Source organism: Schistocerca nitens, chromosome 12, assembly GCF_023898315.1.
Source record: "Schistocerca nitens isolate TAMUIC-IGC-003100 chromosome 12, iqSchNite1.1, whole genome shotgun sequence".
In the NCBI taxonomy this organism is placed as follows: domain Eukaryota; kingdom Metazoa; phylum Arthropoda; class Insecta; order Orthoptera; family Acrididae; genus Schistocerca; species Schistocerca nitens.
Genome location: NC_064625.1, coordinates 128,909,660 through 128,925,347, shown reverse-complemented (window position 1 = coordinate 128,925,347; position 15,688 = coordinate 128,909,660). Strand labels below are relative to the sequence as shown.

General features: G+C 37.7%; 1 protein-coding gene across 7 annotated transcripts in view; it reads right to left on the bottom strand.

Moving 5' to 3' along the window:
• The window catches only part of LOC126215270 (lysine-specific demethylase 4C-like), a 384,640-nt gene that overhangs the window by 360,715 nt on the left and 8,237 nt on the right, over nucleotides 1–15,688 (bottom strand). For all 7 annotated transcript variants that reach the window (XM_049941954.1, XM_049941953.1, XM_049941957.1 and 4 more), the window contains exons 5-6: nucleotides 13,074–13,258; nucleotides 3,616–3,769 (exon numbers count right to left, since the gene is read on the bottom strand). In XM_049941954.1, the coding sequence (XP_049797911.1) occupies nucleotides 3,616–3,769; nucleotides 13,074–13,258 (339 nt within the window). The remainder of the gene's footprint in view (nucleotides 1–3,615; nucleotides 3,770–13,073; nucleotides 13,259–15,688) is intronic.

The window sequence follows — 15,688 nt, the reverse complement described above, 5'->3', positions numbered from 1 at the left end:
TCAAAATTCGAATCAACACAACCTGGAACCACAACACCCAATTCAGTAGTTAACCTTTCCTCCAAACCTCTCTCCCAATCCGAAACCTCTGTCCTATCCGAAGGCCTCACCTTCAGCCCCACTCCCAGATTCAACCAAACAGCCCTCGTCAAAGATTTACTGAAATGTCTGCTTGTGTCTGTGTATGGGCTAATGGCTCTGAGCACTATGGGACTCAACTGCTGTGGTCATAAGTCCCCTAGAACTTAGAACTACTTAAACCTAACTAACCTAAGGACAGCACAGAACACCCAGCCATCACGAGGCAGAGAAAATCCCTGACCCCGCCGGGAATCGAACCCGGGAACCCGGGCGTGGGAAGCGAGAACGCTACCGCACGACCACGAGATGCGGGTCTGTATGTGTGGATGGATGTGTGTGTGTATGCGAGTGGATACCTGTCCTTTTTTCCCCCTAAGGTAAGTCTTTCCGCTCCCGGGATTGGAATGACTCCTTACCCTCTCCTTTAAAACCCACATCCTTTCGTCTTTCCCTCTCCTTCCCTCATTCCTGATGAAGCAACCGTTGGTTGCGAAAGCTTGAATTTTGTGTGTATGTTTGTGTGTCTATCGACGTGCCAGCGATTTCGTTTGGTAAGTCACATCATCTTTGTTTTTAGATATATTTTTCCCACGTGGAATGTTTCCCTATACATATATATATATACATATATTTAAATATGTCTGCTTGTGTCTGTATGTGTGGATGGATATGTGTGTGTGTGCGAGTGTATACCTGTCCTTTTTTCCCCCTAAGGTAAGTCTTTCCGCTCCCGGGATTGGAATGACTCCTTATCCTCTCCCTTAAAACCCACATCCTTTCGTCTTTCCCTCTCCTTCCCCTCTTTCCTGATGAGGCAACAGTTTGTTGCGAAAGCTTGAATTTTGTGTGTATATTTGTGTTTGTTTGTGTGTCTATCATCCTGCCAGCGCTTTTGTTTGGTAAGTCTCATCATCTTTCTTTTTAGATATATTTTTCCACGTGGAATGTTTCCCTCTGTTATATATATATATATATATATATATATATATATGTATATATATATATATATATATATATATATATATATATATATATATATATATATATATATATATATATATATATATATAAAAAGAAAGATGATGAGACTTACCAAACAAAAGCGCTGGCAGGTCGATAGACACACAAACAAACACAAATATACACACAAAATTCAAGCTTTCGCAACAAACTGTTGCCTCATCAGGAAAGAGGGAAGGAGAGGGAAAGACGAAAGGATGTGGGTTTTAAGGGAGAGGGTAAGGAGTCATTCCAATCCCGGGAGCGGAAAGACTTACCTTAGGGGGAAAAAAGGACAGGTATACACTCGCACACACACACATATCCATCCACACATACAGACACAAGCAGACATATTTAAATATGTCTGCTTGTGTCTGTATGTGTGGATGGATATGTGTGTGTGTGCGAGTGTATACCTGTCCTTTTTTCCCCCTAAGGTAAGTCTTTCCGCTCCCGGGATTGGAATGACTCCTTACCCTCTCCCTTAAAACCCACATCCTTTCGTCTTTCCCTCTCCTTCCCTCTTTCCTGATGAGGCAACAGTTTGTTGCGAAAGCTTGAATTTTGTGTGTATATTTGTGTTTGTTTGTGTGTCTATCGACCTGCCAGCGCTTTTGTTTGGTAAGTCTCATCATCTTTCTTTTTAGATATATTTTTTCCACGTGGAATGTTTCCCTCTGTTATATATATATATATATATATATATATATATAAAGATGATGTGACTTACCAAATGAAAGTGCTGGCAGGTCGACAGACACACAAACGAACACAAACCTACACACAAAATTCAAGCTTTCGCAACAAACTGTTGCCTCATCAGGAAAGAGGGAAGGAGAGGGAAAGACGAAAGGATGTGGGTTTTAAGGGAGTGGGTGTGGATGGATATGTGTGTGTGTGCGAGTGTATACCTGCCCTTTTTTCCCCCTAAGGTAAGTCTTTCCGCTCCTGGGATTAGAATGACTCCTTACCCTCTCCCTTAAAACCCACATCCTTTCGTCTTTCCCTCTCCTTCCCTCTTTCCTGATGAGGCAACAGTTTTATTGCGAAAGCTTGAATCTTGTGTGTAGGTTTGTGTTCGTTTGTGTGTCTGTCGACCTGCCAGCACTTTCATTTGGTAAGTCACATCATCTTTGTTTTAGATATATTTTTCCTACGTGGAATGTTTCCCTCTATTATAACCATATATATATATATATATATATATATATATATATATATATATATAACTCAGAGGTTTTGGCGCCAGTATTTATCTTTGTGCCTGCAAAGCATGCCTGTGTAGTGCTACATATATTCGATGGCAAAAGTTAGTTGTGGCGGCACCTACCAACATTTTACAGAACTTCTGCTTACTTTGCACTTGATTTTAAGCCGCAGGCGGTTTTTTGGATTACATAAACCGGAAAAAAAGTGTGGCTTAGATTCGAGTAAATACAGTAAGTAGCACAATGAAAGGTGTCCAATGCGTCCATCGTTCAGTTTTGTCATGTCTCCAATTTGTCTGGAACACTTAATGTTCACATCCCCCCACCCCCTTTTTCATCATTTCTGTAAATGACAGACCTATCACATATAGTGTCAAAATTGCACGGTGAAGTTCACCACTGCAGTTTCTATTGCCAGCACCAAGTGCCAATTACATCCGCATTTCACCTCACACATCTTCGCTCACCATAAAGACCAATCTTGTAATTTAGATTTTTGGTCATCAGTGTCAGCATTTGTTTTTGAAGAGTGTCGATGTGAAAAAAATAGCACACTAGTCACATTAAAAATTTTTTTTAACACAACTGGTTTGTTATTTCTTTACACTGGGTATCTTGTTATTCCATTCATACTGCCAGCCCCCAGTGCAATTGGACTACTACTTTGTGCCATCTATACTTGATTCACACAGTCAAAGAGAAAGACTGTTTATTAAGAGTATTGTGGAAAGCTATGAAGTATTTTTCCAAATTTTTGGGAACAATGTTAAATGACTCTTCTTTATATAAGAGCACAGATTATGCTATTGGCTTGTTACACACATACACCCTGTTGCATACTTTATCCTCATATTGTCTTCCACAGACTCATTAAATTTCATCCTTGATAAGCCAATAAATGAGTTACAGAGAAATCTGTGAAAACTGCAAGACATATCTGTTACAGCACAAACACAAAATAGAAGCTCTTCTGCAACATCCAGCAATGAATCACCATCTTTAGTTAATTTACATGTGCAGCAAAAATGTGGAACAGACAAAAAACGTCTCTGAGACAGTGTCGTGCATGCACGACTGCATGCGCGCACTTTGTGTTTGTGTGTGTGGGAGGGGGGCAGCATGCACAGGGGCACGACAGTGTTTAAGGATGGGGGAGCACACACTTGCAGTCTAGCTCGTCCAAGGATTTTTTCCTAAAGCTTACAAGTTTTACATGTACCTGTCGATGACTTGACTCGGCATTTCTGCTATTTGGAGAGTTGTCTCCTTTACTCCTAAATTATTTAATGTAAAGAGTCTCACATATACTATAAAAGTTACTCACTTTATTGAAAGGAATGGAGTACTTTCTCATTACTCTCGGAGATATTAGCGACATTTTGTGCCGCAGGAAGGCAGGACAGCTTTTTGAAGCCTCAGGGAAAAATCCTGTTGCCAGCCGTTCAAACCTGCGGCCGTGCTCTGGTGGGATGGCATACCTGTGACAGGTAAGGAAAAAATTTATTACACAGAATAGCAGTACCATACGAGCGAATTTCAGGCTACGTTTGAAGATGAAAAAGTTCATTCCTCCAAGATAACGCACAGATGCTGAAAACCTTTTTTGGTCTTAGGGGAAGTGGTTTTTTTCCTTTTTTACGATATTAACCGTTTGAAAATATTTTTGATCGCACAGAAACCACGTAAGGTCAACCAAAACATCCATCCAAGCTCGTTCTGCAAGCTGCAACTCACTTTACTGATTACCACAATCACACAATTTACTTCCAATGAAGAACGACAAGTTTGAAAGTTGAATTGCATGCTTCAACTTTAATTTTTTCCTACCCACTGCTCCATGCTTCAATTATATGATTAGCAGTTCGTCTTCATTTCTTTAGTGTTTGTATTCTAACAAGGATTTTTAATTATTACATCACAATTAAAATACCCTTACAAGCAAATAAGGAAAATATAGTATCATGGCACTCCGTAACAAAGTAACTATAGCTCACATGGTACTATGGAAACTGACAGATAACTAAATAAATAAATTAAGAAACCTTTGTGTGTATGGTGTCATGTTATCCTCGTACATTCAAATTTGACACTTTTTTTTTTTTTGTCCAGTCCTACAGCCTCTTCTTCATTAAATTGGCCTTGGTCCTGCCCCACTCTTTACTGTTTTCCCTTTCATGAGCTCACTTACCAGCTGAAGAATGAACACCTTCTTGTTCAGGTTATTTTTGGTTACGTGACTGAAGATGATCCATGCATTCACTGCTGCCACCTCTACGATACTGTAGAACACACACACATCAACTGTCTCCTGCAAGCAATCTTAGTTGAATAGTTAAGAATTATTTGAATGCCCATGTGTTCAGAGCACACTTGGTGGTGGACTAGAAGGTAACACTTAAGTTTCTTCTTGCTTTCTTTACTCACTGTTGCTTCCGGGTATAGAGTACTGAGAATAATGCCGTTCTTATTCTTCCTCCCTCAGTACACTGTTCTAGTGCCCCCTGGTTTATCGGACTATTTTAGGATGACTGTGGGAAGCGGATCAGAATTGTTCCCATTAACAATGTTTTCTTCTGCCAGAATTTCGTGGCAAGCTGATGGACACATCTGTTGTCACATTCCTTCCTCAGTTTAGAAACGACTCCACAAGGCGAAGAACGACACACTTTCCCTATTAACGGTTGTCTCTTCAGCTTTGCAAGCATACTCAAGATACCACATCTGCAGCAATTAAAAACTTGAGTCTAAATTTGAACGTTTGTTCAGCATCAAGTAGCTAAATTTGCACATTCCTTTTCTCGGGTAACTGCTCACCAACTGCAATAATGTCACCAGGTTGCTACCAGCAGAGGCAGTTTTGCATGAACTCTCTTCATATTTCAGAAATGCGAGCGAATTTGTCAACGGGGGTGCCTCGAGCTCGGGAAGAATTCCATGTTTGCAGAGTATCTCTCATCATTTTATCCCTGACAAAATTAGGTCCCCAAGGATGTGATCAAACAACATCTGAGCACTTTTGCACAGAAGGCACCTGCTGAGTACATGAAACCAACCATAGCCTCAGATTACTCCAAAAATATGGTCTAAGTGGTGCTGTTATTCCATTCTGAGCATTTGGTTGTGTGTGGTTTTTTTTTATGACATGCAGCATCCAATCATTAGAAGGAAGTCAGAAGGTCCTGTTGACAGTCATCCAATCGGTAGCAAGTAAACACCAAGTGTCATCCTCTCTCCTTTAGGGTGTTCAGAACAGCCCTTCTTCCAGGAAACAGTATGTCTGTGACCTTCCATTCCATCTCTAGCTGCTATCTTAACTATTGTGGAAAGAATTGAGATGGGAGTCACCCACTTACAGTAGTTTTCACTTCACAGTCAACTGTATCTAGTAGAAAACTTTCTGGTTCAGCATCTCTGTTGAGATTATGCAAAATTTCTTCGTTAGCAAGGCCCTACTAATGTAACATGACTGAAAACAGCTGTTACAGGGGGTAAACACTACCTTTTTGATGAAGAAAGTAATAATAATAATAATAATAATAATAATATACAAAATACAACTGAAAAATTATGTTAGAATGTTTGACGATGTATGTATCATCACTAATGGTAGCAACTGTTGAATAAAGAAAAATGTAAAACAAGTGTGTCTGTAATTATGAAAGCAGCAACAAGGGCTCAACAAACACCTCGTGTTGATCTTTGCACACTTCATAAAATCAAGAAATTAAAACAAATTGCAGTACACTATTGTCAGAAGTAGAAGAGATGAGGAAAAGTCACAGTTTGGAGAAAGCATCTTTAAGACTGAATTCATTGCATCAGAATTAAAAGTTGCAATGTGTGTTTAAAGCCCCTTTACTGTTCAATGTTAATATTCACAGCTCACTGATGGCAGCTACCTACACTATTTACTTTTTCTTACAGTATTTATTTTTGTATTGTGGCATTCTACAGTGTCTCTATGAAGTGGATTTCAAAATTAGAGTTCTTTTAACAAAGACAAAATATATGTTCCACAATGATTTTAATTATGACAGTTATACATTTATTGAAGATAGTGCTGCAAACCCCAATCACACAACAGAGACTATATATGTTGAAGATCCTGTTAAATATGGCTTAATACTATTATTGCCACCAGCCAAACAAAAAGTAGTTTAAATATAGCACTGCTTAAAGTTTTGGGGAATCTCTTAGTACTGCAAGTATACAAAGTGACGTTTCATCGTGTAATAAAAGAAAAGCTGTTTTACTTTTCAACAAATGTGTGTTTGCTTTTATTCCTAGAAAAAAGTGCAATCTACAATCCTAAAGAAGTAGATCACCACAACCTATTCAAGAGGCACAATAACACAGACAATGAATAAAATATTAGTAAGAAAGTAAAACACCAGCAATGAAAAATGAAACCAGACGTAGCAGCCTGCGCACAGCTGTTGGGGGAAAATGTAATATTCCATTGGTGTATTTTAAAAAAAAAGTGAAGAGAATGCCATTTCTGATGGAGTCAGAAATCCCGTGAACTCTGATAAGAAAAAAAATCATGGTCTCTCACAAGTACATCACATTAAAAGATGGTGCTGGCAAACTTCAGAGAGACATTCCATGTGAAATCAATCATGTTAATTATTCAGAATTTATCACTTTATCCCGCCTATCAAAGCAAGATAAATTCCAAAAATAATTTTTTTTTTCAAGTTATGAATTTTTAAAGTTTTCAAAATTGTGCAGTTTTTTTCCACGTATCAAAACCTTAAAATGGCCATATCTCAAAGTACTTGAAATAGAGACCTGAAATTTATACCACTTTATTCAGTTTATTATAGGCTTTAAAAATGTGCTGCCTGACCAAATTCAATAAAACATTTTTCCAAATCCAAAACTTTTTGGAATACTGAAAAATTCCAAATTGGATTTTTTGTTTAGGGGAAAAAAAGTATGTTAGTTAATGTGTGTGTCAAATTTCCTGATGGTATTCCATAGGGAACATACAGAAATAAATTTTATTTTAACTATTTGTAATGCCTACTGTATCTCAACTGCACTTTGTTGGTAAGCTAGTTCATTAAGCTACCGTTAAAATGAAATTACTGAGAACTAATTAAGCATACTTTACCAAATCTTTTTAAAACTGTATTAAACTATGCCATACAACAACTAACAAAAATAATGTAAAGGACAGCATGGATTTTCTATTTTATATAACTTAATTTACACAAGTAAGTGTGTGTGTGTGTGTGTGTGTGTGTGTGTGTCACGTACTTTCACTTCTACTGACAGTAATTCACTTCACATCACCAGATATGAATCGTTTGGACAAAATTCGCAAAGCATTGGTCAGGGAAAAAGAACCAGGGTGCTTTTTGCATGGATAACTCTTTAAGCACTTGAGCCTAAGTGATAATGGGGCAGAAACCTGCCAGTATCACAATTTAAAAAGCTTAATCGCACAATAAAATGTTGAAAGACACGTACTGGAGTACACAAAGCACAAGCGCAGCAATACTGTACTTGCTGTATTCCAACACAAGCAGTTCAACGTTTTATTGGGAAATGAAGCATTTTAATTTACAGTATTCTAGAGTATTGCTGTGCGGTGTGGGATCCGCATCAGGTGGGACTGACAGATGACATTGAAAAAGTACAAAGAAGGGCAGCTTGTTTTGTATTATCACAAATAGGGAAGATAGTGTCACAGACTCGATATGTGAATTGGAATGGAAAGCATTAAAACGAAGGCATTTTTCGTTGCGACGGGATCTTCTCACGATATTTCAATCACCAGTTTTCTCCCCTGATTGCGAAAACGTTCTGCTGGCACCCACCTACATAGGGAGAAATGATCATCACGATAAAATAAGAGAAATCGGGGCTCGCACAGAAAAATTTAAGAGCTCGTTTTTCCCGCGTGCTGTTCGAGAGTGGAACGGTAGAGAGACAGCATGAAGGTGGTTCGTTGAACCCTCTGCCAGGCACTTTATTGTGAATCGCAGAGTAATCACGTAGATGTAGATGTAATTCACGACACTGGCACATTTGTGTCAGTCACCTGACAATGCTCATACAGAATAAAATCAGTGACTTATATACACAGAAAATAAAAGTCAAAGTGGTTTCTTAACATCCATATTAATCAGCTTTGAAACCACAACATGATCACATATTAATATCCTCCGACTGTTCGATTACGATAAAGCACATATGCCATCAGTCACTTCTATGTGAGAAATGATATACATGCAGCATAAAAAAGGAGCTTGGCAAAACATTTTTATAAAGCCATAGCAGTCACAGAGACAAAAGTATCAGGCATTTATTCGTATCAACAAATGACAATGTAAAGCAAAAATTGTTTCAGATTTTAAGGATTTTGGTAGTAGTAAAATTCAAACAGATCCAGATGCTGTTTAACAGATTACAGGACTTGTTGCTTGCATGTATGACAACAAACAGTGGACGGCTTCTATGCTATCGAGAGATGATGAAGTTTAAGTAACACGTCATTGTGGATCAACTCCTTCCTTTTCATAACAAAGACGACGAGATAAATTAACTGTGATTAAAAAAACTTCATACTTTGTAAATCATATCCCTCAACTGCCACTGGAAGAACATATAGACTTTCACAGGAAGAGCTGCAAAAAATCTCAAATTGTATTGCACGTTAACGTGCTGTTGCATCAGCTATATCATTATTGCTTGGGACAGCGAGGTTATGTCATTTTATGTATTCCACTTTTCTTTTAAGACTCTAATAAGATTGTTGGTGGATCGCCATACCATCTTTTTTGTTGAAGACGAGTAAAAAATTTCTTTTTTCAACACACACTAATGGCACATTGTTAAATACTAACAGCTACATCCTTGTTTAATTAATAATACTGTTCAATAGTAACGTATCTGTAAAATAAAGGGATTATTATGTAAATTGTGTGTAGTATTTTTTACGCATATGTTGTTATGGTGTATGTTAAAACGTTTTCACAATTAACATGAGAAAGCCAATTGTGAATTGAAATTTAAGGGTATAATTCTGTTAATGTAATAAAGTGTCACTAAATAAAAATAATGAGTTGACAATTTTATTTAGTTTTTGACATGTTACCCATACAATTTCTTATAATATGTTCACACTGGAACAACATCATGAAATTTGGCACACAAACTAACAAATAATGTATGAGTAAGATATCTTTTAATGTACGAGTAAGATACCTTTTTCCTCAAAACAAAAAAATCCAATATTGAAATTTTCAAAATTAAAAAATAATTTAATCTGAGAAAATGCAGCATTGTTGTTAATATCATCACACATACTCTAAACCTTATATGAAACTGAATAAAATGATATGAATATAATAGAGGGAAACATTCCATGTGGGAAAAATATATCTAAAAACAAAGATGATGTGACTTACCGAACGAAAGCGCGGGCAGGTCGATAGACACACAAACAAACACAAACACACACACAAAATTCAAGCTTTCGCAACAAACTGTTGCCTCATCAGGAAAGAGGGGAAGGAGAGGGAAAGACGAAAGGATGTGGGTTTTAAGGGAGAGGGTAAGGAGTCATTCCAATCCCGGGAGCAGAAAGACTTACCTTAGGGGGAAAAAAGGACAGATATACACTCGCACGCACACACACACATCCATCCGCACATACACAGACACAAGCAGACATTTGTAAAGGCCTGATGAAGCAACCGTTTGTTGCGAAAGCTTGAATTTTGTGTGTCTACCGACACGCCAGCACTTTCGTTCGGTAATTCACATCATCTTTGTTTTTAGATATATGAATAAAATGATACAAATTTTAGATCCGTAAGTCAAATAGTTTTTGAGACTGGAGATTTTAAGGTTCCAAAATGTAACAAAAATGGCACAACTTTGGAAGTTTCAACAATTAATAACTCAAAAATGAAAGATCCAAAAAGATTTTCATTTGGGATTTCTAACAATGGAAAATCCAAGTAGGAATTTGAGATTTTTCATGCAAACAACTATAAGTGCACAAAAAATTATAAAAGTATGAGATCAAGAACCAGACCATTGGCTGACTTCACACAGACTGATCCCACACTCTTTTGCGACCAATTCGTATTACTTTCATATCAACATGGATGGAATATTACAGCATGAGTACAGACAGCTTTTTATGTCGATATATGTCTTTCAACAAAACAGTTGTTGTTTGAAAAGCAAACTAAAGCAAGTCACTGCCAAAAATGCTTGAAAGTGGCAAAATTAACCTCACCCATTTCATGATCACAAAGAGCAAGCACACGCTGCCGATTACCATATCAGAAGTTTACCAACATCTCTCTCACATTTTAACCAAATGAAAGACATACATAGAGCATGTTTCAGTACTGATTAAACAATGGAAAGTCCAGGCTGTCACATCAACAATATTATGAAAAGGATAGATTGTTGCTCAGTGCAAAGATGGCATGTTGATTTGGAGATAGGCACAACAAAAAAGACTTACAACACATTCAGCTTTCAACTGAAACCTTCTTCAGTACACACACACACACACACACACACACACACACACACACACACAGTGCCTGCCTGCAACACAATGTGTCACCTTTATGATGAGTAGCAATCTATACTTTTAATAGTGGTCACACTTTTAATAGTGATCATATTGTGGTTACTAAGATATTGCAAAGAAGCATGTCAGTGAATACAAATACGCGCAGATATTCTGTCAGTCAAATACTGGATATTAGCAAGACTTGTGACAGGCTGCTTATTACACTTAGAAATCTGAGTACTGAAAATTGGGGGAAAAAGAAAAGAGCTTACAGAACAGTAGCTGAATTTCAGAACTGCAGCCACAAATATAAAATTTCAAAAATTGAGTGCTGACGCTAAAGACAGCCTCCAGATCTCCTATAAACCTGCAACAAACATGTGCAAGTTCTGGTTCTACAATGAGAGCAATGGTGACTGTGGTGCAGATGGTAGCAATATGTTCATGTGGTAGGAGTGTGATGCTGCTAGAGATGATCAATTACTTCTAATTAATCAATTAGTGGTAATTATTCTGGTAATCTAATTTCAATATACCAATATTTCTTTCATATCAATTCATTTTATGCAATCTATTATCCTTATGACATGGGAAGAAATCGGACTGTCCACCAATACTCATCACATACCATCAGCTGAAGCTTGAACATTTCATGTTGACTGTGTCCTGTTTATGATTGCTGCCAACATAAACGATCTATTAGTAGTGGCTCTTAAGTAGCGCCACAAAGTTGTGTGTTATTTGTATCAATTCCGAAAGAATGACATACCAAGCTTGGCAGTAAATACAGCAGTTACCATGTTACATGCTACTGTTCCGAAGAAACGGTCACAGAAAGGTGTTGAAGTCTGAGAATCACAAGTACAGTTACTGGCTAGTGCAGATAATTTTTGTGGGACTCTAATTTCAATACAGTGGGAGCAGAGCTCTTCCACAACAACAAACAAAGCTAATTTAGTGTCTGAAGTTCCGACTACTTACACAAACATGTAACTGACTGAAAATCTCTGCACTTCTGGAAAGACAATGAGGCATTGTACTTTTTTCTGTACAGTGTGAATAATGCACATCTGGGAATAGTAGTTCTGGGGTAGAATACACAGAGGATACGGTAGCCAATACACAGTGGCCAATTTTCACTCAACGAGCTGGGCGAGTTCATTTGTTCGTTCAGAAGGGGCACGTTTGCCTGCTTTCAGCAGGTCAGCCATGCACTGCAATGACAGAGTCAAGGTGCATGCGCTGCAGTTTTTCTCAAATGATTTTACAGAAACTATACAATGAAAAAATTTCATTTTTATGTTATATCTCTATGTGTCAACTGATGACGACATATATTTTCACTAAGAGTTTTATTTCATCGAATGACACTGTCCTTTGTGGTAACAGTGGAAAGCATATCTCGGACTTAAGTTAATGTTAACTTTACAGTGCAACATATTTTTAATTAAGTTAGTGAACTTGTGCGACAACATGGTGGCAATTTGCTAGTACAGTGCAACCACATTTTATGCAACTTCTTATTCCTTGGAACACTTTTCACGAGTTTTTATAGATATGCTTGTACAGTATGGTACTACACACCATTTGTAACACATTTTCCAAAACGTCAATTCCAAAACAAGACATCACTGTGGATAAGCATTATGACAATAGGAGCAGCGTGCTGGCCAGTGACGTCACAGGTATCACATGACTTGAATGGAACGTTTTGGCAGGCTTTCAAATTATTTGAGTTTCATTTTTATAAAAGAATACTGAAATTCAAGAGTAAAAAAAAGCCTGATAGATGCATAAAATGACAATCATTTAACACAACACAAGGCCTATGTACATGCTCCTACTACTGTTTTGCCCATTTTAAGCTTCCACTCTTACATCACTTTTCTGCTTTTCAGATTTATAAACTGGTAGTCTTCTGTTCTCCCTTTCTTAAACATATCTGCCTCCTCAACTTAATGATGACTTCTGTACCTATTTCCAAAGCAGACTTTTTTCTCTACACTGCCACTAAACATCCTCAGCCTCCAAATTATAAAATTTGATGTATACCCAAGTTCACATACGAAATCCACATATTGTGCCCACATTATCAACAGTCGCAAAACATGTCTGTCTTCTCATAGCTCTTGCGCAAATTTCTTGACGGGTTTGACTAATATTACATACAAAGAAACAATGACATCTGAATAAAAAAGGCATGTGCGAAACATTTTACTTCTGATTTCTTTACTTACCATGTCTTCGGTGCCCCAAAATGGAGATAGTTAATACTATAGAGATCCATATCTTCTGTATGCCATGCAAAGGTGGTTTTCCACATTCCAAAATACAAGTATGCGGTGTTAACTCCATCTATGCTAATGCCGTAATCCTCATTCACATAATCTAATATGGTTCCCAGATGGTTTATGTTCCACACCTGCAGATAATATGGCATACAGAATAACCAACAAAACAGTAACATTTTATAAAATAAATAGAAATAAAGCTGAACATTATTCTTATTTGTAGAATAAAACACGTAAAGATAACATGACAAATATGAATTTATCTCACACAGCAATCAAACAAAATCTATACCATAGTATATAATATTTATTTTTACTGCAGGCCAACTCGTGAAAAATATTATAGTGTGATGAAGGCAATATAAACAAATAAGAGCATTAGCAATCTCCGTTATTTATAACTCATATTTCTTCTCTATCTAAATACTTTGGAATGAACAGCAATCCAATGAAAAAAACACTGGTCGATCATTCATGCCCTCCGGGTGCGGACTACTCAGGAGGACGTCATTATCAGGAGCACGAAAACTGGCGTTCTACGGATCGGAGTGTGGAATGTCAGAGCCCTTAATCGGGCAGGTAGGTTAGAAAATTTAAAAAGGGAAATGGATAGGTTAAAGTAAGATATAGTGGGAATTAGTGATGTTCAGTGGCAGGAGGAACAAGACTTCTGGTCAGGCGAATACAGGGTAATAAATACAAAATCAAATAGGGGTAATGCAGGAGTAGGTTTAATAATGAATTAAAAAAATAAGAGTGCAGGTAAGCTACAACAAACAGTATAGTGAACGCATTATTGTGGCCAAGATAGACACGAAGCCCATGCCTACTACAGTAGTACAAGTTTATATGCCAACTAGCTCTGCAGATGATGAAGAAATTGATGAAACATATGACGAGATAAAAGAAATTATTCAGGTAGTGAAGGGAGACGAAAATTGAATAGTCATGGGTGACTGGAATTCGAGAGTAGGAAAAGGGAGAGAAGGAAACATAGTAGGTGAATATGGATTGGGGGGAAGAAATGAAAGAGGAAGCCGCCTTGTAGAATTTTCCACAGAGCATAACTTAATAACAGCTAACACTTGGTTCAAGAATCATAAAAGAAGGTTGTATACCTGGAAGAATCCTGGAGATACTAAAAGGTATCAGATAGATTATATAATGGTAAGACAAGAGATTTAGGAACCAGGTTTTAAATTTTAAGACATTTGCGGTGGCAGATGTGGACTCTGACCACAATCTATTGGTTATGAAGTGTAGATTAAAACGGAAGAAACTGCAAAAAGGTGGGAATTTAAGGAGATTGGACCTGGATAAACTGAAAGAACCAGAGGTTGTACAGAGTTTCAGGGAGAGCATAACGGAACAGTTTACAGGAATGGGGGAAAGAAACACAGTAGAAGAAGAATGGGTAGCTCTGAGGGATGAAGAAGTGAAGGCAGCAGAGGATCAAGTAGGTAAAAAGATGAGGGCTAGTAGAATCCTTGGGTAACAGAAGAAATATTGAATTTATTTGATGAAAGGAGAAAATATAAAAACGCAGTAAATGAAGCAGGCAAAAAGGAATACAAAGGTCTCAAAAATGAGTTCGACAGGAAGGGCAAAATGCCTAAGCAGGCATGGCTAGAGGACAAATGTATGGATGTAGAGGCTTATCTCACTGGGGGTAAGATAGACGCTGCCTACAGGAAAATTAAAGAGACCTTTGGAGAAAAGAGAACCACTTGTATGAATATCAACAGCTCAGATGGAAACCCAGTTCTAAGCAAAGAAGGGAAAGCAGAAAGGTGGAAGGAGTATATAGAGGGTCTATACAAGGGCGATGTACTTGAGGACAATATTATGGAAATGGAAGAGGATGTAGATGAAGATGAAATGGGAGATACGATACTGCGTGAAGGATTCGACAGAGCACTTAAAGACCTAAGTTGAAACAAAGCCCCGGGAGTAGGCAACATTCCATTAGAACTACTGATAGCCTTGGGAGAGCCAGACCTGACAAAACTCTACCATCTGGTGAGCAAAATGCATGAGACAGGCGAAATACCCACAGACTTCAAGAAGAATATAATAATTCCAATCCCAAAGAAAGCAGGTGTTGACAGGTGTGAAAATTACAGAACTATCAGTTTAATAATTCACAGCTGCAATATACTAACGCGAATTCTTTACAGACGAATGGAAAAACGAGTAGAAGCCGACCTCGGGGAAGATCAGTTGGGATTCCGTAGAAATGTTGGAACACGTGAGGCAATAATGACCCTACGACTTATCTTAGAAGAAAGATTAAGGAAAGGCAAACCTACGTTTCTAGCATTTGTAGACGTAGAGAAAGTTTTTTGAAAATGTAGAGTGGAATACTCTCTTTCAAATTCTAAAGGTGGCAGGGGTAAAATACAGGGAGCGAAAGGCTATTTACAATTTGTACAGAAACCAGATGGCAGTTATAACAGTCGAGGGACATGAAAGGGAAGCAGTGGTTGGGAAGGGAGTAGGACAGGGTTGTAGCCTCTCCCCGATGTTATTCAATCTGTATATTTAGTAAGCAGTACAGGAAA